Source organism: Podarcis vaucheri, assembly GCF_965113315.1.
Source record: "Podarcis vaucheri genome assembly, chromosome: 12".
NCBI lineage: Eukaryota > Metazoa > Chordata > Lepidosauria > Squamata > Lacertidae > Podarcis > Podarcis vaucheri.
The window spans coordinates 39,000,572-39,027,559 of NC_138750.1; the positions used below are offsets into that span (position 1 = coordinate 39,000,572).

The 26,988-nt window shown below is 42.4% G+C and overlaps 2 protein-coding genes across 6 annotated transcripts in view; one reads left to right on the plus strand and one right to left on the minus strand.

The window, feature by feature from the left end:
• ABCB1 (ATP binding cassette subfamily B member 1) overlaps positions 1 to 3,103 on the plus strand; it is a 54,172-nt gene extending 51,069 nt beyond the window's left edge. For all 4 annotated transcript variants that reach the window (XM_082193196.1, XM_082193197.1, XM_082193195.1 and 1 more), the window contains exon 28: positions 1,117 to 3,103. In XM_082193196.1, coding sequence (XP_082049322.1) covers positions 1,117 to 1,323 — 207 coding nt within the window. In that variant the 3' untranslated portion in view covers positions 1,324 to 3,103. The remainder of the gene's footprint in view (positions 1 to 1,116) is intronic.
• Positions 2,854 to 26,529, minus strand: CROT (carnitine O-octanoyltransferase). 2 transcript variants are annotated; one of them, XM_082193204.1, is made up of 17 exons: positions 26,298 to 26,529; positions 24,445 to 24,565; positions 22,025 to 22,149; positions 20,543 to 20,724; positions 19,799 to 19,923; positions 17,033 to 17,141; positions 14,958 to 15,051; positions 14,742 to 14,867; positions 13,039 to 13,140; positions 12,253 to 12,336; positions 12,034 to 12,141; positions 11,157 to 11,287; positions 9,554 to 9,677; positions 7,873 to 7,951; positions 6,601 to 6,694; positions 5,362 to 5,481; positions 2,854 to 4,063 (listed from the first exon to the last, which is right to left on the minus strand). In XM_082193204.1, exons 2-17 carry the CDS (start codon positions 24,557 to 24,559, stop codon positions 3,943 to 3,945), a joined length of 1,839 nt encoding a protein of 612 aa, XP_082049330.1. In that variant the 5' UTR covers positions 24,560 to 24,565; positions 26,298 to 26,529; the 3' UTR covers positions 2,854 to 3,942. The 2 variants fall into 2 exon arrangements, with proteins under 2 accessions (XP_082049330.1, XP_082049331.1); XM_082193205.1 differs by lacking the exon at positions 26,298 to 26,529 and adding an exon at positions 24,735 to 24,870.
• Between the last annotated feature and the right edge of the window lie 459 nt (positions 26,530 to 26,988).

The window sequence follows — 26,988 nt, forward strand, 5'->3', positions numbered from 1 at the left end:
TCCCTCATTGCGAGAAGCAAAGCTACAGGGAACCAGGCAGAGGGCCTTCTCGGTAGTGGCGCCCGCCCTGTGGAACGCCCTCCCATCAGATGTCAAAGCGATAAATAACTACCTGATATTTAGAAGACATCTTAAGGCAGCCCTGTTCAGGGAAGTTTTTAATCTGTGATATTTTACTGTATTTTTGGTTTCTATGGAAGCTGCCCAGAGTGGCTGGGGAAACCCAGCCAGATGGGCGGGGTACAAATACTAAATTATTATTATTATTATTATTATTATTATTATTATTATTATTATTGACTGTCTCCAGGCACTACTTCTGCAAGAGTCTCCCACAGGGCGGTGTTGACCTACCAGCCTTTGTGTCATGTTGGCAAACATCTTTGTAACACAGAGTTGGTCTGCCAGTATCTCACTCCTGCATGTTATCATGGAAGGACACTGTCATCTTGTTGAGCTATCTAGTTGTGAAGAGTCTTTTACAGCTGATGAGATCAAATGCCTTCGCCAGGTCTATGAAGGCGTCTCTGCTCTCAGCATTTCTCCTGCAGCCAGTGCAGTGAGGAAATTGTTTACCTCTGAACTCCAAAGCCACGTTGTGACTCGGGATCTTGTCAGCGAGTGAGTGTAATCTGAGGCAAAAGCTTTCCCAGTGGTACTCAGCAGGGAGATTCCATGGTAGTTGTTACAGTCATGGCAGTCACCCTTATTCATGTTGAGAGTCACAATGCTGGAGCCGTGCATGTCTTGTAACACTCTGGTATTTAACTAAAACAAAAGGGCAGGTGGAATAATATCCCATTGCACAACAGGCCTCCCCCCCTCTACTCTGCTTGCAAATACCCTGCACCACCCCCAAATCTGCCCCTGGTTCCCCAGTCCTGGCCATGAGTTGCTATGATCTAAGGTGGTAGGAGGTTCTTCATTCTTACTATGGTTGCTCATTATTTTTCCGGTGGTGCACTTATAAAAATGTTCAGATATGAAAGCTTACACGATTTCCTCATTGTGGTAAAATTCCCTTATTTAAAAAATTATGTTCACTACTTGAATCTCAAGTAAACCCTTTTTATTTCTGTTTCCCATTCACTGAAAATAATTTTCTGTTTTCAACAGGTTGTCCAAGAGGCTCTGGATAAAGCCAGGCAAGGTCGCACCTGCATTGTAATAGCTCACCGCTTATCAACAGTGCAGAACGCGGACAGTATAGCAGTGATCCAGAACGGGAAAGTCAAAGAACAAGGAACACATCAACAGCTACTGGCTGCAAAAGGAATCTATTATGCTCTAGTCAATGTTCAGGCAGGATCAGCCCCTGCATAAATTAAAACAAAAGCAGAATATTGCTAAAGCTGAATTCACTTCTTGAGATGGCGATTGCAAGAGGCACTACTTGTATCATCACCATATTAAACAAAATAAACCAGTATTGGCGGATGGGATGAATTGCAGCAAGGCTTCTCAAACCGAAGCTTTTCCTATCTTGATCCATTTTCTGCACTGGGGTGTGCTTACCTTTCGTTCTCAGCTGTCTAGAGACACACGTTTGCTGTCCTTTTTCAAGTTACAGTTGTTTGATCACGCCAAGGACTTTGCTTAAAAATACACACACCTGAAAGTGAAAGAACAAGAGACCAAGCCCTCTCTTTCCTTGCACCCTGGAAGCCAGAACTACAGACCAAGAAGATATGTCGACATCTGAATGGCTAATTGAAGCAAGACCAACTATTATTTACTAATTTAAAAATGGACAATTGTGCCGGAGCAACACTGGTGAGTACTCTCAAAGCCAACTATTTTGGATTCTCGGTGAAAAGGGCTTTATGAAGTCTCAGTTGGTGATTGTCAAACTTCCTGGATTGACCTTGAGATGGCTGAAGTGGAAACCTCACTCCACTGGTTGTTTTTTAATGAAGCAGCATTAATCACGTTTCTTTATAGCTTCCTCACAACATACTGGGAAGCAAATCTACTTGTGTGGCTGTTTTCATTTGAGACTCCTGAAGAAGACCATAGAGCCCGACCTAGCTAGACTGTCCCCCTTCCCACAAATGGGCCAGTCAACAGCAACTGCCTGTGGGAAAGAGCCTTTTTAAGCTTTGGTGGGCATTGCTACACTCTGTGGTAACAAATCCTGCAGTTAAACTAAGAGCTGCATGAATAACTCCTTTCTGTTCTTTAGTAGAGGACTCCAGCTTCTAGTATTACAACTTTCCTGTCCACTTTCTCCAGAACATTCCTAATTTTTATACACAAAATATATCCCTTCCTACCCACTTTTTCTTCTAAGCTAAAGCCCCCAAATGTTGTCACCTTTCATAGAATCAGGGAACGGACCTCAAAAGTCATCTAGTCCAATGCCTCTGCAATGCAGGAATCTCAACTAAAGCATCCATGACAGATGGCCATCTAACCTCTGCTTAAAAACCTCCAAAGGAGGAGAGTCCACCACCTCTGAGGGAGACCTTTCCACTGTTGAACAACTCTTCCAGCCAGAATGTTCTTCCTGATGTTTAGTCGGAATCCAAGTTGCTCCACGCTCCTTTATCATTTCGGTTGCTTCTCTCTGCATCTTTTCCAGGTCCACAATATCCTTTTTGGGATAAATGACTGGATTTTATAGTTTACCACTTTTTTGTATTGCTTTTCATTAACTGACAGCTGCATTTGGTAGTTTCTTGTGGAAGAATGGGGTATAAAGAGATATGTTTTAAAGATAAATACCCACATTAAGTGTTCTGAAGAATTTAAGCACCATATGGGTTAGGGGAGTTTGACAAGTTTGACAGGAGCCTACCTGCCTTCTTCACAATGAAGTGTGTATATGTACATACAGATTAATCAAGCCAACACTGTCTTTGATGTGGTTTTATTCCAAAGAGAAGAAATTACATAACTGATAAAAATTATGAGGGGGTGCTTCGTTTTAAAATGCTAAGAAGGAAGTCCTGAGAATTTTGCGGAGCTATACGCGTGAAGCAACAGTGGTATACATACTTTCTAAAAATTACCATATATATATATATATATATATTGCAAGCTTTCAAGTACAGTTTCATTTAATATTCTTGGTTTGGAAAATAAAAGCAAAATTTTAAAACAAGTTTCGCACATGATCATTCTGTTCAAAAGCCTTTTTTAAAGTGGTGGTTTTTGAGTTGCAAAGATCCCATCACAGAAAATAGGACAGTAGTGAAGAATTATATAAAGCAATAATCCCAATACCTATCGTGATTACTTTACACCAGGGGTGACTAACAGCCGGGGGGGGGTGTTACCCAGCCCCAAACCAAGTTTTTCTGCCATTCTTTTTTTTTTAAGCTAGAAATAGTATTGGGGTCCAAATCATCCGCCATCACTAGACTGATAATTTGATGAGCAGCTGGGTGCTTACCTGCCTGAGAGTGTGGCAAGTGGTGTGTATTTGTGTGTGCGTGTGCACATGCATATTCACTGCTGGCAAGCAGCTCATGTAAGGCTGGCCAAGGGTGATTTTTTATTTTTTTTTGCCCATGGTCCAGAAAAGCTTACCCACCCCTGCTTTAGAAGCTAAAAATTCTAAGAGCCATGATAATCATCCTGTCTAGAAAGGAATCATGATTCATAATCCTTGCAAAGGCACAGAGCATGTGTACCATTTTCTGAACTACCACTGATTTGCTCATGTTTTTGCATTGCTGAGGCTTGGTTTAATATTGCATAGTTTCTACTAAGAGTTTGTCATTTTGCATTGCTGTTGCAACATGATTCAAGGAAAACTATTGCATTGTTATTGCAGTAAAGGTCATTATAAAAAAGAAGAGTTTTGCATTCTCTCTGCCTATGCTTACCTAGCTGTAAACACTCCTCTTGGCTTAAACTTTCCTTCCTCAAGTGTACAGGATACACAGACATAGTAATTGCACAAAGCATTAAAGGCACTATATAGTGTCAGCTTCTTCTCTACAGCTGTGCTGTGCTCATTAACTTGACCATGTCCTGTAAACACTGGAACAGAATTTGACACAGATTTTCTGCATCCGTCTCTGGACATGACTTCCAGGTGGTGCAGACCACAACAATCCTATCAGTGGAAATGTTAAAAAAAACCAATTGTTTAGATAAATAGCATTCTAAAAATCAACACAGATGTTCAGTCACATATGGATGAAGCTGCTGAGCACCCAGATAATGCCATTGTGATTTGACAAGGCGACATACTATACACAGCAATTCTGAATACCAGTATTCAATGGCTTCAATGTAAAGGGTATAAGTATGGAAGAACCGTTTACACCCTTAGCTAAAATGTCTGGATTTCCAGGCCTGATTCAAAGCACCAGTTCTGACTGGACCTCTTAGTATCTCGGGGGAGCACTTTCCCCTGTATCCCCCCCTCCCAGCTCAAACACGCTATCTAGTGAATCACACTAGGTCACTTTTATATTACGAAGTCAACTGTGAATCCAGAATCAGTTATCTTTCTCTACTAGCACATTCAGCATCATAATGAATACCATGGCCATACTAGTATTTCACAGCAATGAAAATATTACAGTATCACCAGGACAGGAATAGAAATAGCAATCCCAAGTTCTCCTTGAGATGCTTGTTGTACTTCTCATTCACCCTTGTTTCCCCCCCCCCCCTTGAAGGACATTTCCCCCTCCCATTCTTTAGGGTTGCCATACGTTCGGAAATTCCAAGACATACAACGGAAGACTCTAGTCTGAAGCAGAGTCTGGGCGGAAATTGGGAAAATGTCTGGGAAAATCTGGACATATGGCAACCCATGTCGGCAGTGTCATTTTTGCTGCTGCTGATTTTTCCTAAATACAGTGGTACCTCGGGTTACATACGCTTCAGGTTACAGATTCCACTAACCCAGAAATAGTACCTCAGGTTAAGAACTTTGCTTCAGGATGAGAACAGAAATTGTGCTCTGGTGGCGTGGCAGCAGCAGGAGGCCCCATTAGCTAAAGTGGTGCTTCAGGTTAAGAACAGTTTCAGGTTAAGAACGAACCTCCGGAACAAATTAATTACTTAACCCGAGGTACCACTGTAATAGCAAAAAACATCTTTTTTGAGATTTGGTCAAAAAACTCAACAACTTTGGGTAAAACTCACCCCCCCCCAAAAAAAGAAAGCTCAAAAACTTTGTCCAAAAAAAAAATAAAGGAGCAACCCTACATTCTTCCCCAACCCCTCCTTTTTATTTGACAAAAATAAAAACCAGTTAAATGCTGGCTGTGAGGGCAGCCTGCGATCTCTGGTTTGCCTACTGAAATACTGCCAGGGCTGATACTTTCACTGACGATGCACACAGAGAGAAACGCAGAGAGCAGGACTAAGTTGTTGAGTTAGGGCTAAGAGCATCCTCACCTGTCGTCTCTAATTCTGTAGAAAAAGCCGTAGCCCTGGTGCACCATTGGAACCGCAGCTCCCCCGATTCTCGTGTAGCCGACAAGGCTCGTCGAAAGCACAAAGTTTCCACCTCCCCCACTGCGAATTAAAAAGAAACACAATTACAGAACGAATCGTTTCCATCCAGAATCAAACAAACACACGAGGCTGCTTTCCCTTTGATCCTTAGCAAGCTACACCAGAGGAAGTCAATGCGCTCTCATCAACATCAAAGCATTAAGAGAGGTTGCCGTAGGTCAGACGGTTGGTCCATCTAGCTCAGGGTTGTCTACACTGACTGGCAACAGCTCTGCAGGGGCTTCACAGAGACAAAGAGTTGGAAGGGACCACAGGGGTCATTGCAGTCCAACCCCCTGCAATGCAGGAATCTTCTGCCTAGTGTGGGGCTCGAACCCACAGCCCTGAGATTAAGGGCGTCATGCTCCACCAACTGAGCTATCCCAGCTCATAGGAATCATTCCCAGTCCTACCTGGAGATAATGGGAATTGCAAAGCAAAGGAAGAGGAGGAACTAGCTGGAAGGTGGGTGGAAGTCCTCTCTTGGTCTGCATCCTTCCTGGTCCAGCAGCAAAGACTCAAGAAAGCACCAGGTAAGGACATTTTTAAAGGGAGCACTGCAAGTTACACAGCTGTTCTCCAGGCTCTGCTGGAGCATCTGGGACTGTTCAGCCTACAAGCAGTTGGTCTTGTCACCAAGGCAACATTATCAGCTGCTATAGTGGGCTGTTACTCATCCTGTTTCCACCCAGTCAACCCTGACAAATCTGCCACGCTGGGATTTGGTGCGAGATTTGCTGAGGTGCCCCACACTCCCAAAGGGACGCAGGTGGCGCTGTGGTTTAAACCACAGAGCCTAGGACTTGCCGATCAGAAGGTTGGCGGTTCGAATCCCCGCGACGGGGTGAGCTCCCATTGCTCAGTCCCTGCTCCTGCCCACCTAGCAGTTCAAAAGCATGTCAAAGTGCAAGTAGATAAATAGGTACCGCTCCAGCGGGAAGGTAAACGGCGTTTCCGTGCGCTACTCTGGTTCGCCAGAAGCGGCTTAGTCATGCTGGCCACATGACCCACATGACCTGGAAGCTGTCTGCGGACAAACGCCTGCTCCCTTGGCTTATAGAGCCAGATGAGTGTGCAACCCCAGAGTCGTCCACGACTGGACCTAGTGGTCAGGGGTACCTTTAGCATTTTAAAAGGTACCTTCTAGAGAAAGCAGGATCTGAGAAGAGTTCTGGCACAGGAAGGCTGTGCTCCTTTGACAGAAGCAGGAGACCTAAAAGATGACGGTCAAATCCTGTAAAGAGAAATAATAATCCCATGTGGTTTAGATGTACTGTATGGATTTCTTACTCGCTGCTTGTCTCAATAGCCAGGTGTAGATTTTCATAGCTCTCTGTGCAAGAGACCTGTGGTGGGAAAAGTATGGTTCGAGCACTTTGGCAATCTTTAATTGGTTCAGCCTATTGGCCTCCTGATTACAGCAAGAGCAGTGGCCAAAATGGATTGGGGATTGTGCTCATGGCCATCTGCAGGGATTTCTCAATGGTGTGTGTGTGATAAATACCACAAAGAAAATATGCAAATTAGCACAGAAGAACTGGTCAACAATTTCTGATAAATACGGGGTCTGGATGGTGACAAGGCCTAAGTAGGCCTGGCCTCTGATTAACATACATTCCAGGTCAACTCCTGTTTCCCAATGGGTAAATCTGCTGTCTCTCATGTCAGGTGATGCTGTGCTTTGCAGTCCCAATTGTTGGGACATCAAAGCGCAGCACAGCAATATTTGAAGGCCTTTTTCAAGCAGCCTCAAGCTGATCCTTTAAAAATCTCCAATTTTCAGAAGTTTAAGGAGCAGAATGAGGTCACTTCAAAGAGCAGCACTGGGAGGAAGAAACTGTTTCCATTATATGCAAACTGCTCCTCTATCCTTCAGCAAGGTGCACTCTGATCATCACCTGATGGGCAGGTGGGACTACATTCTGCTCCAGCAGTGGAGTGATCAGGAGCCCATTTTAAGCTTCCAGTTGTTCCTTTGAAGCCCTGTCATACATAATGTATAGCTTTGGGTGGGTAGGCGTGGCTTCCCCAAAACAGCCTAGCAGGCCAAATCAGGGGGCCTAATGGGCCAGGATTGGTCTGCAGGTCAGCGGTTCCCAACCCCTGTCCTGGAGACTTTCATTTTAAAATGAAAGCTGGAGATCAGAGAATTATGGCACATGGGGGAAGTTAACTAGCCGTCTTGCCCCCTACTATGGATGCTCATGAATTTGCTAAAAGGGTAGCAATGACAGCAGTTTATTCTCTTAGGAGGCAGAGCTTGCTGCCTCCAATGCGTGGAAGGGTGAATTAATATGCCACATTTTCAGCTCGGTTCAGCAGCATGTCCCAATAAAGAGGTGGAGAGAACACAAATGCCAACTTATCACAACAGAAACATCCCTTGGCAAGCGTCAAAAAAAAGGAAAGTACCTTTTCCATTCTCGCATTCTTTCATAAGTTTATTGTGCTTTGCAAATGCCTTCAGCATAAGCTGTTTTCGTTGGCCAAGCTGCAGAAAGTTAAGAAAAGAAAAATCATTTGAACGTACTGTGGCGCCCAACAGAATAAAACTGAAGACTCCTCCCTCAAGCAAGACGCTGGAGGAAAAATCGTACATCCCTGCTGTTCCCCTCTAAGCCAACTGAAATTCTTCCTTGTCGCCGTTTATGACCTGCAATCCCCGGGCAAAACGAACACTTTTGGAGTTAATGCAACAACTTAGGGCACTTGTCTATTTAACAATACATCAGCCAGCAGGAGGGAGTCACTACCTTTTCATAGCCGTGTCCTGCAGAGATGAAAGGCGAATCCATACACAAACAGTGAGCATGCATTGTTTTATTAATTATCAGTACGTGCACTCAGTCAAGTCACGGAGGTCTTATCCAGGTGGCATTTGCTCAAAAAGCACTACAAAAAAGAAAATGCAGCACACCACCTGATCCATACCTTATGCCTGCTTCCTTGCTATCCATTATAGCTATGCTTAAAGAGTGTCAGGACAGCAGGACCCGTTCCATTGGCTCAGCAGACAGATGAGCTGGTGTTTCTCTCCTCCTCACCCCTTAACTGTTAGCTGCCATTTCCTATGGCTGCAACAGAGGGAGAGAAGGCGAGTCCATCGCATTTACTCAACTGAGACATCAGCTCCACCTCCTCCTCTCCCAGAACTGTTTCCTTGCAAGCTGATCATCAGAAGAACTAGCTAACCATCGGAGTGGATCTCTGAATTTGCTTGTTTTCCTCAATGGGACCAGGTAAGGCTTAAATATCCATATATGCTAAATAAACAAAACCTTGTTTTATGTTTCCCCAAACAGCCCAGTGAATAAATGTGGAAAAGACCCTTCAAAATGGCAATGGAAAGTGACTGCAGCAAAACTGCAAGATGCCAAACTAAAATGGGCACAGAATGAGCCCTGTAAAAAGGGATAAGCTTTATTACACCATCTCTGGCTGTTTGTTTTGCAACAATCCTGTGGTGTGAGAAACCTGAACAGAGCCCTGTGGGATTTCTGCAATGTGAAATCCTAGCTTCCAAGTGCCCAAACTGTTCAGTTAATAGTGGATGAATCCAGAGCTCCAATGCAAGCAAAACACAACAGTACAGTGAACAGAATGAAAAGCAGGAGGAAGAAAGGAAGACCCAAAAAATGGTAGAAGTGAGATGGCTGCCTTATTTCTCTGCCAGATTTCCAATTCTTACCACTTGATAGCAAACCGCAGGAGAGAGATCTATCGCTGCCCCACTTAAAAACAAGGAAATCAAATTCCAGTGAAACAATATAGTTCTGCATTTTAAAAACAACAACAAATGGCTACATCTCCCATGGTGAATGGGTTTTGTCTTAGGTCTCAAGTTGTGTGTGTTACATAATATGATTGCTTTAGTTATCTGTACTCTCTGCCATGAAGAAAGCTGGTGAATGGGCTGTATGAGGCAGCAACCAAGATTTAACCACCAAAGGAACATAAGGGTTATGTTGAACCTTTATTACAAAAAGGCTTGAATAGACAGCCTTGATTCCCACATCCCGGCTACTTTTCACAGCGACAACACAAAGCATGCAGAATTGGAAATCCTAAAGTACTTATTGTTATCAGTGCTTACAGTAAAGGCTGGATCTACCATGGATTTGCACCATTCAACAGCTTCCATGGTGCACGGTCTCATAGTCTCTGTCCGGCCATGGTAAAAACGTCTGGTCATAGCAGTTTCATAGCAGCAACCTGGGCTAGAAAAGAATGTTAGGACAATTACAAAAAAGGAAGCTCCCTTTCCACTTGAATGAGAAGGTATCCAATTGTGCAAGCATGTTTTAAGGAAGTAGGGGGGAGTAAAAGGAGACAGGCAAATTGGAATGCTTATTTATTTATTTTTTAAGCTAACATAAGTAAAGTAAGATTTTCCCTTGGGAAATCTTGCCCATTTTCAAGGGCAAGAACAGAAGGTGAATGCCTGTGAACTTTTAAAAGCAGCAGCGTAATCACAGTGCATTCATTTATTAATTATATTTCTGCCTCACCCATTCTCTAAGTAGCTTATGGTGGATTACACTGTTTCGCCGCTTTCATTTGATCTTCAAAGCAACTCTCAAGCGGGATAGGCTGAGACTAACAGGCCACCCACTGTGCTTGCTTCAAGACAGAGAGAGTATTTGAACCCAGGTGTGGACCAGCTCCTGCAAAGTTGGTCATATGCAGCATGGCTATTGGGGGATTGGGGGGGGGGATTATCACACAGGCACAGGTAAAGACAGTGGCAAAAAAAATTCCTTGCTGCTTAGCACAACATTTCCAGCATGGTTGCATGCAAGCCACTCTAAATGATTAAATGATGAGTGACCATCTGCATTTATCATTGGTTGATGGAGTGTGCAAATAATGGGGGTGGAAGAGAGGTTACTGGAGGTGTAGTGAGGGTATATTAAAGATCCTACCGATTCAATGTTTTAGCAGAAACCCATATATGAAAGAACCAATCAGACTAACTGATCCAGAAACATGAAGGTAATGGGATTGTTCACGCCATCAACACAGTGTGCGCACGTGTGGTTTGTGTGTGAGCTCTGTGCAGGAGCTCTGTCAGGAGTGCTGGACTGGATTTTGCTGGTGCAGCCGCCCAATCTTCCAATCTCCCTGCCGGCACTTTTACACAAGTCGTTCTTGGTGGTGAAGTGATTGCTTCACAACAAAAAACCCAATTCAAGCAGCCAATATTTTAACGTAGCTGTGACTGGGGAACAAGGTATCACAGCGGAATACTGACTGACACCGTCAAAAATGGCTGGGATTGGGGATAAAACACATCCCTCACAAAGGATCCTAATCCTCTCTGGCTCCTTGGTGTGTGCTATTTTGGGGGTGCACCTCCTTTACTTCCACCCTTTGATGACTACCCAGATATGTACTTTCAGAGCAGTTCCTACTGCGACTGCTTTAAAAGCACATATACCAAGGCAGCAGTCAAAGCCCTGATGTCTCCTACAGAGCCTCAAAATCCTTCAGGGACATCCCACTTTGCTTAGGAGGTCCGAATGCTTTTGAAGCATCCCAATGTATTTCAGGCTTCATTCAAAGTGGCTGCACAGACTCTTGTATAGGTATTTTTGGGTGAGCTACTAAGGATCTGCTCCACAATTTACTTCATTTAGGAATCAACGTATTCAAAGTTATTTGATTCCAATTTTGCCTAGATAACTTTTTTTTCTTACTGTCCGTGACGTTTATAGTACGCCAGCTGGAGAGCAAGCTGAACAAATGTATCGGGATGCAACTGCTGTTTCTTGATCAGCGCTTTGCCGAAGGTTGTAAAGGCGTAATTCACCACCTCTACGTCAGACACCTGAGAAAAACGAAAACGCTGTCACCACAGGAAAAAGGGGCGGGAACCCAAACCCAAAATTTCAACTTCCAAACTCTACACCAGTATGCATATTGACTATTCTATTTCCTCCTCGCCCTCCACACCCCTTACATAGCACTATTGGATTCAGGTGAAAACAGGAACTCAAATGCATTCAAATCCTACTCTTTTTTTAAGATCAACCTTTATACAATGCAATCCTATGCAAGAAGTAAGCCTCACTGAGTTAAACTGGGCTTGCCTGGAATTAAGCAGATATAGGACTGCAGCCTTAATTAAAGGGGCATCCTAGATTAATTGCAGGTAGGGGGACCATCTAAAACCAAAGGAAGCATGCTATTTCTTTCAAAAAGATTGTTTTCATCATTTACCAGTTTACGCAGATTTAGAGCTCAATCCTATGTAAGTTTACTCAAAAGTAGGTCCTATTAAGTTCAAAGCATGTGTGCACAGGATTTTAGCTCTAATCAGTTAAAACCAATTTGATACAACTGACTCGTTACTTTAATCAGGTTGCAATAATTTACAGTCACAAATAAATTGCTGTCGGAGAGAAGGAGGTTTGTACTAATGAGTTCTGAAAGCTCTAATGTTTAATCAACTGTGCCTGTCCCAGATATCATTGTGCTTTGAGAACTCAGTGAAGCTGGTCAGGCAGCTAACCCGCGACAGGTCTAAATAAAGGAAGCTGTGTCTACAGAAAAAGATGCACAGAAAGGACATACCTGCTTCTCATACTGTTCCTTAGAGTGCACAATGTCGTTTAGCACTTTCTGATCCAACCTGAACACAAGTTCCTCTGGCCAGGGGATATCCCGCACTTTGTCTGGTCCCTGTTTTTCATTTCAAAAGATGAGAGAGTAGTCCCAAGATTTATTTCCATAAACGTGGGGATCTTATTATTAACTGGCATAGGATAGGATGGAACTGTAAATCTTTCATACCTTCCACCTTCCCTCCGACTCAAAAACCTTGGCATCAATGTAAGAACCGAGGACTACCAAAACCATGGCATCTAGAGGAGAATGCTAAAACATTCGCAAAACAGAAATGACTGTATTAGTGCACCATAAACTTGGGCCCAAACTTACTGATTTTGATTCTCTGGCATTCTTCCACAAAAAGACTCTCAGGGTGTAACACCAGCAGTGTTTTGTATTGCAATGATAAACCACATTAAACCAGAAGGTCTGGCTTATCAGAAATGAGTAAGCATGCTGGCGAACACTGAGCAATTCCTCCCACTTTGCTACTCCCATAACAAGAGAATCTTGGCTTTCCTTTATGTCTGTAACAGTGATTACGTTTTGTTGCTCCCTAACGAGCCATGATCCTTAGCCAACCTGAAGCCATGTTTTGTTGTTAGTGTTGCTGACTAGGGAGTAACAAACCAAGGCTTACTGGTGTATTCCATCTGCACCAGGGAAGGCAAGGTGGGACTGTTCAGTCAGCATACTGCCCTTTCTAGATAAACCACACGGGGCCTGAAAATCTGGTTTACTGTTATGCTTCTTTTTTATTCAGTATTTAGCTAGCCAGCTCAAAAGCAACTCCTTTATAAATTGTTATTTATTTGAGGTATTTGTGAAAGCAGAGTGCTAAAACAGAAACTGCTATTTAAAAAGATACAACTCCTTTTTTACCACCAACTCCCCCCCCAAAAAAAATAATTGTAGGATTTAAGGAATACAAAGAATCGATGGGGCCTCAGGTAAAAAAAATCTACTTACATCACAGTTTGAACCCAACACTCCATTTGAGAATATAATGCAGTTGTAGGATTTGTCTCCCCAGCGTAGCGTTGGATCTCCCAATAGAACCAAAGAGGTGATCTAAGTCAAAAGTTAACATTTAAGTTCCAAAAGAAAAGCCTGCAACGTTACCCTTGACAAAAATTGGCCAAAAATGAACAGAAGATCAAAATGAAATCATACAGTTCCCACATCACTTGGCTGCATCTAAAGGTGAAATGAGACAGCAAATTCCCAAACTGCCCTTTGATTCCTCCCCACCCAGAACTGGCTTCTGCAAGGGCCATTCATTCATTATAGAACAGTATAAAACAGTTTGCACATTAATTTGCATTATTTTCCTCCTCTCCATTCCTTTTCAGTTTTCTTTAAGTCTTTCAAGTCTTTCAAGACTGTAGACCACTAATTTAAACTAAGTGCTTCAGCAGAAAGGTGGCATTTTGATGGAGAAAAGAAAGAACAGACTAACAGTTGCTCAAAATACAGTCGTACCTTGGCTCCTGAACGCCTTGGGAGTCAAACGTTTCGGCTCCCCAACGATCGAAAACCGGGAGCGAGTGTTCTGGTTTTCGAATGTTCTTTTGGAAGCTGAACGCCCAGCGGGGCTTCCACGGCTTCTGATTGGCTGCAGGAGCTTCCTGCAGCCAATCAGAAGCCACGCTTCAGCAGTCAAATGTTTCAGAAGTCGAACAGAGTTCCGGAACGGATTCTGTTCGACTTCCGAGGCACGACTGTACAGTTCTTCTTCTCATTAGCTCTTTTCGATATAGACCAAAGTATTGATTTACACATATGTGGAGAATGCATTTGCCTGTATACACCGGTATTTTATAGAACTAAATATTGAAAAGGTTGAACTGGAGAGGCCAATCTCCCAGCATAAGCAAATGGCCTCAGCCACGTTTGGAAGATGTGTTTTCTGACCGAAGTGTATTATTAAACATTACAAGCACTTGCCCCCCCAAAATGCAAATTAGCCCTAAGAAATGACCACAACACTCCCACAGTTCAGTATTACAGTTAATGCCCAACAATCTTTTTGTTGCTAATCAGTGTTTTCCCTCTTTGCCTGTACTCGAAAGCTGCCTGTAGAAACCATGTTGCTATATAACCACTGCAAGAAGCTAAGATATAAAAGGCATGAGGATTAATTTTGATGTTTAATTCTGATGGTTGTTTTGTAATCATTACTGTGATCCTGCTTTAATATTTTCGTTGAGTTGGGGACTGTTTTGTATTTTATCAGAGTTTTTGTTGTATAGCATCCAGCTGCACAGGTCTCATTCTCGCTCCCATTTGACATGCTTCTGATTTTGGTCTGAGCGAACGGCCGTCTGCCTTCTCATGATACATGCTACCTGCTCAGGAGCATAACTGCTCTGCAGACACTTTGGTGTTGTGCACCATGTTCATGTCCACTGTTTACTTGTGATATGCTGCAGTTTGTCCTGTGAGCGCAGGAGAGGATTATTTAGCAGAGGGTGGGCTGTGCCAGCTTTGTGTCAACATTGATACTGCCTGATATGTCCCATCTTAAAACAATATCATTATATTAGGGTAATTGATGGGTGGAGCGAAACCTGCAGCCTCGACCACAACACGAGGTGAGCCAAATGTTTATTTAACATGAAGCAGGTTATTAAGAACTGCACAGAATATGAAACCCAGCAATCTATAATTACCTCTGTATAATTTTCAGGTGTAGCTTGAGGACTCAGTTCATCGAGGGAGACTACAAATACACTGCTCTGTATTTTTTCCAACAGGGACAGGTTCTCTGGATCCAAGTTGATAAGATAGTCGCGTGTCTAAGAGACAAGTGTAGTCATGATTAAAAATCAAAAAACACATCAATCCAGGCAATCACTGCCCTCCACCACAAAAAGAAGCGTACCAACCTTTGCCCATGGGGTTCTTTCCTGAGATGTTAAGGCAGCCAATCCTGGCCCTTTGGGTTCATTTTGGCATCTCTCTTTGATGTAGGAAAGTTGCCTTGAAGGATTCAAAATAAAAAAATGAGAAATTAAAGCTAGTTAGTAGTCCAGATGCAAAATATCAGTTAAGGTACTCTCTTATGCCTGTGATTATCCAGAACTTGAAACTAACTAATTCAAGTTCCAGTGTCCTATCAAGCTAGGCCACCCTGTCTACCTTCATATGCCCACATGCATTCTCTCAGACCCCAGTTTAAGATGGTCTGATGAATTGTTTGCATGCCTTCTCAGAACTCATTTCAGAGCCATGCCTTTTACAACTATATACCCATGGCAAAAACTGCACAGAACTACTCGTTTCCCACGATTTCTAGGAGACGCCCCTATGCTCAGTGGATCTTGCACTATTTCTCTGTGGAAATATGTCCTTACAGGTCAACATTCATAGCACAACCACATATGTGTTTCTCTTTTCTAGCACGTTCTCTTTTTCGCCTCAAGATATATATATTTTAAAGTAATATTTTAATTGCTCTCTGAAGCACGCAGGTAGTAGCGATGCCTTTTCAGAGAAAAGGAGATAGAGGTCAATGGTTGTTTCTGCAGTAAGACCCTTTAATGCGGCTGGAAACAGAACAGAGTCAAAATCTCCTTTTCACCACTACATTCACAGATACCATGAATGGAAAAGATGGTGGTTTTCAGGAGATGGGGCACAAAAGATTGAAAGGAGAGGGATAGCTGTGGCAGCAGTGGCCCTTGTAGCAGCTGCTGTCTAGAAGTTGTCATCCCCTCCTGCCTTTCCCGCAGCACATTTCTCAACAGCACACGCCTATTAGCTGTACTCTTAGGGCACTCTGGGGAGAAGGCAAATGGCAGCAGCTGCTGCTATAACCACTCAGCCCATCCAACTATTCAGAGAAACCCAGAGAGGTACCCAAATGGCATCCTGTTTTTTAAGCCCAAAGTTGTCATTTGAATTTAAAACTATGGTTCAATATAGCACTAGTGTACTGAGCAGCATCCAACGCCATGGATGAAACTCCCACTGAGCCAAAGTCTCTTGCAGTAGTTTGCTCCTTTTCAGCTTTCGCTTCTTTTATTAGTTCCTGTTCAATACACTTGGGAAATTAGTAGTGACTCACAATGCAATCAGTTTCTTTCCTTTTTTCATGAGGCTGGAGAAAAGCATTAGTTTTATTTCTTTTTTCTCTTTTCCTTTCTGAAATCAGTAATTGAAGCCTGTTCCCATGGGGAGCAGAAGTCGACTAATTAAGAGGCAATTCATCATGAGTCCCCCATGTATACTGAACAGGAAACAATAAGAGGAGCAGAAACTTCAAGGAGGAAATTTTTAAACTCACAGTAAGCCCTTAATAGTGTCAATAGTGCTACAGTTGTTTTTGTTTTTTGCAATAAAATGCAATGAAAAAAATGTCACAGATCAGTCAAGACAGAAAACACTGGAATGCAATGATCTTGTAATGACGTAATCTGGATCCTCCATAAAAAGTGAGTGAATAACGGATAGGAATTTTAGAGGAAGGAGTTAATGTGAAAGAAACATAATACAGTTGTACCTTGGAAGTCAAACGGAATCTGTTCCGGAAGTCCATTCAACTTCCAAAATATTCGAAAACCAAACTGCGGCTTCTGATTGGCTGCAGGAAGCTCCTGCAGCCAATCAGAAGCTGCGGAAGCCCCATCAGACATTCGGGTTCCAAAAGAATGTTCCAGGACATTCTGGATTCAAGGCACGACTATGCAGCTCATGATGAAGTGGAACTCTATCAGAGTACAGTCCACAAAACACTACTGCCATGCAGATGCCATTTATTTCAATGGAGCTTGTAAAACTCCTTTGAAGATGTATAATCTTCCTTGCCAAATGTTCCCTCAGTGATCTCATGGAGACATTTTTAGAATACAAATGTTACTTTTTAACATGTTGTGTAACTCACATTAAATCTACATAGAAACAAAGTAACAAGAAACAAACTTGATCATTGATTTTTAACTTGCACTTATTGTAAATATACCTAGAAATCTCTGGTGGGCTCAATAATTGACCATCGTGTACCGCATCAAATGCAAAAATTCGACCTTGGCACAAGACTATCAAGTGAGATGGGGATTCACCTTCACTGTCTGAAAGATGAAAAAGAAAAAAGCCTGTGAGCATGATGCAGTCACTGCAAAATGCCAGGTAAGGTGCTGCAACAAATAAAACCAATACGAAAACCTCTTTTAATCATTACCCAGTTCAATGGAGAAATGTGTTTCTCAGTCCAACACAAGTCTGCGCTGCAAAGATAACTGAAACAGAAAAGCTCTATAGCATGATGTGACAACACAGCTGAATATTTAGGATTCTCTGCAATGTTTACCTCTGGAAAGGAATAAATAAAACATAGCAGGTGCTGGGTGCATTTTGTTTTATCTGGATGAATACTGCAGTGATTTCCAGCGGATGCTTGGACACTTTGATCACAGCAATACATTGGTGACTAGAGTATTTCTAAAAATATCATTTTCTTAAATGATATGAGCATTAGCATCCACACAAACAAGCTTGAAATACTGTGTACTCTTATCAGAAGATGGGTACACAAGTGGGATATTAGTTGGCTAAACTGGTCCAGGCAGCCAGGTGTACACCCAGACGAGCTTTGAGGCACCGAGGCAAATTGACCTCAGTAGCTAGACTGGTTTGTGAGAGTATTTGGCTGGGGTGGAGTGTTAGGGAATTTGGCCTGAGACAAAAGCCACTTAAGAGGCTAGTGTGAGGGCGTCTCAAATCTTCAGAAACTGTCAACAAGCACTTTTAAGACTCCCAAATAATTATTTGCATTCCCTTATGTATACAGTACTCCTTTAACAAATCAGCAATATTATTTTAAAATTTATGCTTTGTCTAGTGGCAGAGTTCATCCCACACCTAGGCCTACTATCCATGTTCCTAAGGCATTCTGAGTGAATTGGTAGCAGTGGATTTAAAACACACACACACACACACACACACACCTGTGTTTATATAAAGTGAGGATGAGAGAACCAGTACCCCTGACATGCTAATCTTCACTGTATGGCTTTCTCCAAATGCTGAAGGCCCACACCTTGTTACTCTGTTCTTCGACTGTTAAGGTATTTTCGTTTTGTGGGTTCCACCCATTTTGTTGAATCTATACAATACTATTTAGTGTTTTGATCATTACAGCACTTTTAAATGCTTCACTTGTTTTCAAAACTATATATTGTGACCGGCCTCAGGACTTTAAGGTAAGGGGCAGGTAAGCAATATTACAAATAAACATGTGAGAGAGTTGACTGGTCCTCAACCGTTAATAACGTGGTCCAGGTTACAGGCTCTTTCCTAGAGATGAGAGGAAGTGGAAGCAACTGCAGATGGACTGAGGGGACAGGTTGATAGTAAAGACGCCAGCCCATGGAAGCAGCCCTTGTGTTGACCTAGAGGAAAACTTCTCACCTTTGAAGAATGGTCTCGTCTTTCAATAACCAAGGAAAGAAAGAAACGAGAGTGAGTGTTTGCTTTCTCCCTAATCACTGCCTCTTCCAGGAGGGGGATGGGAGAGTTCAAAGGTTCTTGTTAGGACATGGGAACATGGCTCTGACTTGAGACATCTTCATTCCTACAGCTCAGTGTTATTGCTGCTAATGGTCTCTGCCCCTCGGCCACAAGCCCACAATTAGTGCATACTGCCCTAAGTAGATGGCACAGGTTTATAAAGAAGCAGGCAGATCATTTTACCTTCAGGAATGTTACATGAAGGAGGCATTCTCGGTTTGTACATTGCAACTACCTACATATTGGCATTACTGAAGAGAACAGTGGCAACAGGGCATGTTTTGCAGAGGCAATCAAATAGGGTGTGCCTATAAAGATTATTATCTCACCAAGAGCTTCATACACCTGTCAACAACATTCCTGGTGAGTGTGTGTTCAAGCGGATGAAGACAGGCAACTCAGCATCAATGTAAATGTAACATTGTCAGTACACTGCTTTACTGTGGCATCAATTCATATTCCCTGAAACCTCTTGCACTGATGGCTGTACTGGTGGCAAAGGCCTCTCCATCGGCTCACCAGAAAGATGAGCAACTTTTGCCTCCTAGTCTCCTTGAATTGTTTCCATTCCAGCTGGACATTGCAAGAACTCTGTAGCTAAGAACTAGTGCAACTAATAACTAGTGTCCAAGTTTGTTTTATATAAAATAGTTTCACAACTACTTTTATTTTTATAGACATTACAATCATTGCAATTTAATCAGCCTACTAACGTTCACTGCGACCAAAGTACAAACATAATTTAAGAAGCTTTTTTACTGTCAACTAAATGAGGCCAAAGGAAATCCACCCTCTTTTCAATTAGATTTATAGATGTGACCGAACCTTTTTGTTCTTATGTAGGACTGCAAGATCCTGTTACTGAAGGTGCTACTGTGCTTTGAAGAGTTGCACAAAAAGTCAAATCTTGTGGCTTTTTAGTGCCAAAATACTGCAAAGACCATGCTTAACTGAAGTTATCCTTTTAAGTAATTTTTACATAGGTTACAAAGATTTCAGTGGGACTTTTAAGAAATAAGTGACTATTTGCCTCTGGATTCCTACACGGCAGATTAAACCTTACTGTAAGGCCAGAAACCAAACAATAATAATGATTCTTAAAACCAGAGCAGCAAAATAAATGTACTTGTGAGCCCTTTTGTATGCAATGGATGCCATATAAACATGCTTTGTTTAAAAAAAAAAATTCTTCTAATCTAGAAAATCATTTTTTTTTTACCTGTCCTGAAATAATTGGCAATGGAATCTTGTGTAATTCCTGGAATCTTGCAGGTGCAAAACAACTTTCGAAACTGATTCATATCCAGAGGCATATTGCCCTGTTTATGTACAGGTAACTTTTCTCTGTAATAAACACAACAATACATTGTTAAGACACTCAAATTCTGTTGAAAAGAATGTGCAGCAAACCCAGGGATAAGAAGATACCAGATTTGACACCAGGAAGGAATCTTTCCCTGATTAAATAGGCTAGTGTTCTGAACCCTTATACCGTTTTTCTACAGCCCATGAGAAGAATCACTTACCTAAGTCAGCAAAGCTATCTGCTCATCAGTAAACACTAGTGAGGTGTCCTCTGTTCTCTCTTTTTATGGCAATTACAGCCTCATATTGTGCATGCTAACTTGGATGCAGTGCCGTACAGTTCAATGGGACTTACTCCAGCCTGCAGCCTTAATCCACAAGAAGCTGATATATGTGTGAAGCAACTTACATTAGGACACAGGTTAGTACTTCCAAGACACGGACACAGACAGTGCAGTCCTATACATGTCTGCTCAAAAATAGTCCCATTGAGTTTACTGGGGTTTACTCCCAAGTAAGCACGTACAGAACTCCTCAAACAATCAAATGGGACTACATTCAGCAATGAACATTAGCAATATTTACACTCCCACCCAAAAAGTGACCAGTATCATCCTTATATATAAGAACTAATACATGGTGCTTTTAAGTTTCTTACGTTCTCAATAGTTCCCAGAATTTCAAGGTATGCCATACAGCAATGCTTCCTCTTTCTATCTGAGTCCCTTCTTTGGGTGGCCAGTAATGTTCGAGGTAAGGGCCTGGCCCTCCAAAATTATGATAGATTTGTGTTGGTAAACGTGCATCAAGATAGGCCACATTCAGCCACCATTCCTCCAGCTGAAAAGAAACAGCAATTAAGAGCATAAGGAGCCTTCAGCACAGTTCTGACAATTAGATTTGTCTTCTGCCAAAAGGACTCAGGGCAAGCATAGCTGGCACTGGCAAAAGTAGTTCTGCACATCAAGAGAGGGTTAGGAATATATGGATCAAGCAGCCGCCCTCCATGCCACACAACAAACAATATTTGAAAGTAAAGGGAGACTCAATTTCTGATCTGGCATGGGGGATTCCTATGCAAAGAATATATATATATATATATATATATATATATATATGCGCCTAAAGTAGTTATTTGGCTCAAACGTTTTCCTATTTTAAATTGCTTTTCGTACTCTTACACAGAGGTCCTTGCATGCTCCAAGCAATGTGCTGACCACATATGCCTGGTCCAACTATCTGGAAATGCAAGTGGGCTTTGGCTCTTGCTAACATTTCTAGCAGTTGAACCTTACTTGTGGTCAACAATGAACATGTGGACATCAGACATTTATCTCATGTTTAGAATCTATAAATGTAGCGCTCTACATAGGATTATCCTACACCTGAAGTGTTTTTTGTTTTGTTTCTAAGTATCAGGTGCTTGAATTTTCGGAAGATATTATGGCATTTAAAGTTTCATGTGAAACTGTCTCCATTTTCTAAACCCTGATATGGGTCTCTGCACAATTAAAATAGGGAAGAAAAAAGGATTTCCTTCTGTTTCTTAGATATGAAATGGTAAAATATCACAAACCAGGAATCCAGTTTAAGAATTATTATGTAACAAATATTTTTTTAACTCTTCTTCAACCAACAAATTTAAGACCAAAGCAAAGCAGCCTGTGCTTGAGCACATTAAAATGTTTGTTCCTGCATCTAGATGGATCCACAATACAATTAAAGTGAAGCACTGGTCTTATGTTAATTTAGGCTGCACTCCTATACACACATGAAGTCCACTGAACACAGAGGGACTTCTGTAGAGAGTAAACATGCATTGGATTGCTCTGCAAGACTTATTGACTTCAGTGGGATGGAAATCAGAATACAGTATTTTTGATTAACTGAACTGGTGATCTGGTTATTATGCATTTGTGCTGCTTTTCCACACATAAAAAGAGGGTTTTGTCCTGAAAATTCTGCTAGAATGTGTGGTTCATCCCACAACATGAGATGAAGCAGTATAAGTAAGGATCAAAGTATTGAGTCAATGACTGATATTTCTAAGATATAATCCTTGCACCCTTTTCTTGTCTTTCATTAGAAAACTGATTATCAGCATGAATTAGCAAAACATGCAAGCTTTCTTAAAACATACCCAGTTCCTCTTCACTTTAGCTCTTTCAACTAATTTTTGATGTAGCTCTTTCCCAATCCCATTTCCAAATCTTTTTACTATGTCAGAAGTTCTTTGATATTCTTCTTGATTTAGGAAAGGTCTCACTGCAAAACACAAATGTTTAGTTAAACAAAAATGTTCTGAACCTTTTTATGACTGTACTTCCAAGTTGCATTTATGTTCCAAAGTTCAAAATCAGTGTGCAGAAAACAAACAAAAAAACCAACTTCCACGGCTGACAGTATCTGTAAATAGTTATTTCTTAACAGCTGAATGTTAACGAGACAAACACAGTGCAGATTCATACATGCAAACCCATCTCTCTTTTTTAAAAAAATAATTTTTATTAAACTTTCCATTTAACAATCTAATCATATCACATTAGTCATTCCAAATTATACCAATACATATCATTAAGTCCAAATATTTTGCCAAATTTTAAATTTTTGTTGGGGGTTCCCATGCTTCGAGTTCAGTAAGGGTCCAATCATCTCATATTTCTGCTGCTTTTGGTCATGCAAACCCATCTCTGTAGTACTAAATGACGGCTTACATGTGCAGAAGAATTGTTATAAATTAATAACCACAAACAAAACTTCCATTACCATCCAGTATCAACTGAAACACAATGTTATTGGAATGGACAGAGTTTGCACATGTGGCTTAGTTAACAAGACTAAGAAGATGCCTGGGTGAATTACGGTAGCCTGCAGTCACTACACTCTGAAAGTAAAATGGAAAGCTCACATCGAGCCTGAACAGAAACCAGTGTTCAGTAGATATATCATAGATATAAGGCATTGTTTTTTTCCTTTGAGAAGGAGTGTCACCACAACTAATCCTAAGAAGATGAAGAGTGAAACAACATGGTCAAGTCCTTTGGCAATATTTGAATATTTTGCCAAGCCTATATTTTAAGTATAACTGAGCCAGGGCTATTTCTGTATTGTAAAATCTGCAAATTGCTCTCCTGCCCTTTTGCCAATCAGAATAGAGCCAAATACCATGCACACCCTATTCCCTGGCTAGGTTTCAGATTATTACACCTGAAGGAAAAAACAGTGAGCCATGGAAGAGTCAGGCAGCAATAATCACTCAGTGATTATCCACCATTGCTAAATCGTGCTGGCAAGCCGACGTCTACGTCTAAGTCTGCTTGTTTTCTACTGAACTTCTTTCAAGTGTGCATATTGTCAGAGACTTACACTGCAATTCTAAGGAGCATTCCAGCAGACTGGTATAGCTTGTAAATTGACTCTTAAGGACACAGTCATCACAGTGCTTGGCTGGAGAAATCTGAAGCTATTTGATTCTTAGGCCTATGAAACTTTTAATAGGACACAATGTACAATGACAACTTTATACATTGGCATAAATGCCCAATGTTTAGGAAGATATTAGGAAGTAATAGTTGGGAATTATTTTGATTCAGAAGTGTTGCTAAAAAAAAAAAAAGTATGCAAGTCCTCGGTAACAACCATTCTTTTCTAATAATGTTTCATGAAAAATGAAAACTTACAACAATAAAGGTTGCAAGTATTAGTTAACTACGGTTTTAGTTGATCAAGCAATCAATGGGAGCTAATTTTATTTCCAACCAAGGTATTCAACGCTCACTGGATACAACCCACCTGATTTTAAATCGTGAATATGAGAGTTAAGGTTAAAAGGAACATTTTTTAAAAAGCTATATGGTTTGTAACAGGAATAAGAAAATATATTTTTTCCTTCTAGTAATGACTGCTATTTTTTGGCATGAGACAGTTTTTTTAAAACTGTAACATCTCATAGTTCCTTGGGTATTTCAAACATGCATTCTAGTTTGAAATACTAGACAATCTAGACAATACACATTTTTTTTTACATTTACAGCTCAATCCTATTCAGAAGTAACCCCCACTGAGTTCAATAGTACTCTCTTAGGCTGCAACCCTATACACATTTACCTGATAATAGGTTCTTTATTAACATCTTAATTATTGTTTCTAAGCATGGTGTCACTTACAGCTTCAGTATATAGAAATCTGCTGTATTTTGAAGGTTGTTTGCCTTGGGTAGGAACCAAGTAATTTTAACAAGGACACTGTCACGGTTTCAAGCTCCTCCCATTTGACTTTAGAAAGTGCAGTGTTGGATAACGCTTTACAACCTTTGCACAGTTCAGTGGCAAACATTTTTATTGTGACTTCATGTGCTTTAAATACTGAAAGCATACTGGTACATTTCGTGCTAACTCTGCAAGTAAAGTAATGTATTATAGCAACTGTGTTTCAAACTCCTTAGTACTTTCAGACTCTTAACATGCATGAAGTTATTTGACTAAGCAGGCAAAAAGCAGGTTATTCTTTCCATGTTACCTAAGTCTTTACCCACAATAAACATTAGCGTTTGTTTAAGACCTGAATCGAGGTACTTCCTTAAAGATTCGTCAAGAGCAGGAACGGGCAGTGAAGGGAGTGAACTCTGATACTGAAATGTACGTTCTTCGGAAGAATCAGTCACTTGGTTTTCCATGACGATCTGCAGAAAACAGTATTTTTTAATAAAAATAAAAATAAACAGACTCCTATAAACTGATTGCACTTCCTGATCTGTCGTTAATTCATCTTACTTGGGTAATTTACAATGTAAACCTCTCCCACCATCCAAGTCGATTTGAGTGTCCCTGCCTGTTTAAAAACAATCATACCTTTTACTCCAGAGACTTCACGCTCTCCTTCTGCTGGAGTGCATATCTTCTACAGACCTTTTTTTAAAAGTCAGAACTTCAAAGCTATTCCCTCACAGCAAAGCTTCTAATCTGTGGGAACGGGAAACAGAACTGCAAGTCCTGGGTGTGCCTAGTCAAAAAGGTATTAATCCCGCCCTTCTGAAAGATCATACAGTGGACACTCGGGTTGGGAACATGATCCGTGCGGGAGGCACATTTGCAACCTGCAGCGTTCGCAACCCGCGACCCGCACATCTGCGCATGCACGGGTTGCGATTCAGTGCTTCTGCGCATGCGCAAGCGCCGAAACCCGCAAGTAACCCATTCCAGTACTTCCGGCTTCAGTGCGGTGCGCAACCTGAAATCGCACAACCCGAAGCATCTGTAACCCGAGGTATGACTGTAATCTGGAGGGGCTCTCAATGACACTGAAGTTGATAATGATATGCAAATTTAAGTACAACCAAACCACCTTGTGCCGCTTATGAATTATAGTAATTAATGTATAGTAATAATACATCATGATCTTAGTATCATACTCAATTGGGTTTACCCAACATGTATTTTCCCTCCATGGTACATATGACGATACCTCTTAGTGACAACCTTACACTATATTATTTCAATCCCTGCCCTTTGTTTACCACCAGTAGGTTGTTGTGTCAGAAGTCCAGAACAAGCCAGTCTTTACTGATTTTTGTGAAGCATCTTGGGCACCCATGGCAACAATGTTCCCTGACTGTGTGCTCTGCCTGTCTGGCCCCTTTGCAAAAGGTAATCTAAAATGCATTTATTTTTCAGGGCGATTGAGAAACACACACTTCACTTTCTTCCCGAACCCTGACAACGTTGCTATCATTTCTCGGGCATACACCGTCTAATACGCCCTAGGTGCTTCCCAAAAAGTAAAACTACAAACAGAGGCAGCTGACAGCTTACGCAGGCTGCATATACACACTGTGCGTTGAAAATACATTCCCCCCCCCTCCCAAACGAACCCCAAGAACAGTCGTTCATTCACGGACCTACAATCCACAGCACCCTTAACAAGCCACGGTTTCCAGGATTTTTTTGAGGGGAGGGGAAATGTGCCTTAAATGTGTAGGCAACCCTAGTTTCGCAGTCAGGTGCCCTGCGTCCAAGTTGCAGCTGGGGCTCTACAGTAAGCAGTTGCAGGGACAGTAGTGGGCTAAAAAAGTTTTGCTGGTGGCGTCAGCCCTAGCCCAGGACGGCTTACTGCACAGCAAATCAATAACACAAAACTCTGTCACGCTCCGTTGCGAACTTTGCCTGTTTTCGCGTCATTGTTTTTTTTTGCAGAATTCATCGGGCTGCGCTTTGCAAAGTGTCGAGTTTGTTTACCTCTGGCTGCTGAGCTGCAGAAACAACAGGAGGCGGCCTATGGGGTGAGGGAAGGAGAAAGGGGAGCAAGCAAGCCCCCCCCAAAACTCACTTGCGGGGCGCCCCCTTTCTGCGGGGCTCCCACCCCACCCGGGCGCCCTCCTCCTCCTCTTCCCACAGCGCTGCGCTGCCTTCCCCTACCTGAGCCCCGGCGCCTGGCAGGCCGCGCTGCTTGCTCGCTTTCCCGCTCGGAGAGGCCTCAGCGTAGCAGTCGGGGTCTTCGCCGCCGCCCGTCCCTCGGCCTCCAGCCCAAACAGGGAAGCCGGAGTTGCTCAAGCGGGAGCGGCGGGAGGCGGAGGCTTCTGCTTCTTGGCTCGCTTCTCCTCTCACCTTTACCCCACATCCAGGCCTGCTGGGAAGGAGGAAGTGCCAGCGCCTGGCGGGGCTTCTCCAAGGCGGAGCGCGCGGTGCGCAAGGCGGGTTGGAGGCCGGCCTTGGGTCGCCTGGGCTGGGGCAGGGCCGACGCGGAGGGAGAGACCCGGGGGCGCCGGGAGCAGCTGCAGGGGGCGGGAAGCAGAGCAGACCGGGCGGCTCCCGCTGTCTGTCGGCTCGCACGCTTTCTAACGCCGCGTCGTCGCCCGACCCACTTGCTGCATTTCTGAAGAGCTGCTGCGCGCCACACCTGCTCCTTATTTTTTTTATTATTAAAACCCCTGCTCCTTTTAAAGAAGCGGTGCGCGAAAAGAAAAGAAAAAGCACTTCCTGGCGGAGTTTGGCAACGAACCCCGTGAATTTCGTTGGGTTTTTGAACAGGTTTTCCCACACCCACGCACAGCAACTCTTAAAAGAAGAGCGCATCCAGGTGTCCACAGGATATATACACACTGTAAAA

Bases quoted from the DNA above. Each gene is read 5' to 3' on its own strand.
- CROT (XM_082193204.1), bottom strand. From the start codon at position 24,559: ATGGAAAACCAAGTGACTGATTCTTCCGAAGAACGTACATTTCAGTAT. The intron at 19,924-20,542 runs GTAAGAAACTTA...TGTTTATTACAG, and splicing joins TTCTGGGAACTATTGAGAAC to AGAAAAGTTACCTGTACATA. The intron at 12,337-13,038 runs GTAAGTAGATTT...CGAATGTTTTAG, and splicing joins TGTTGGGTTCAAACTGTGAT to CATTCTCCTCTAGATGCCAT.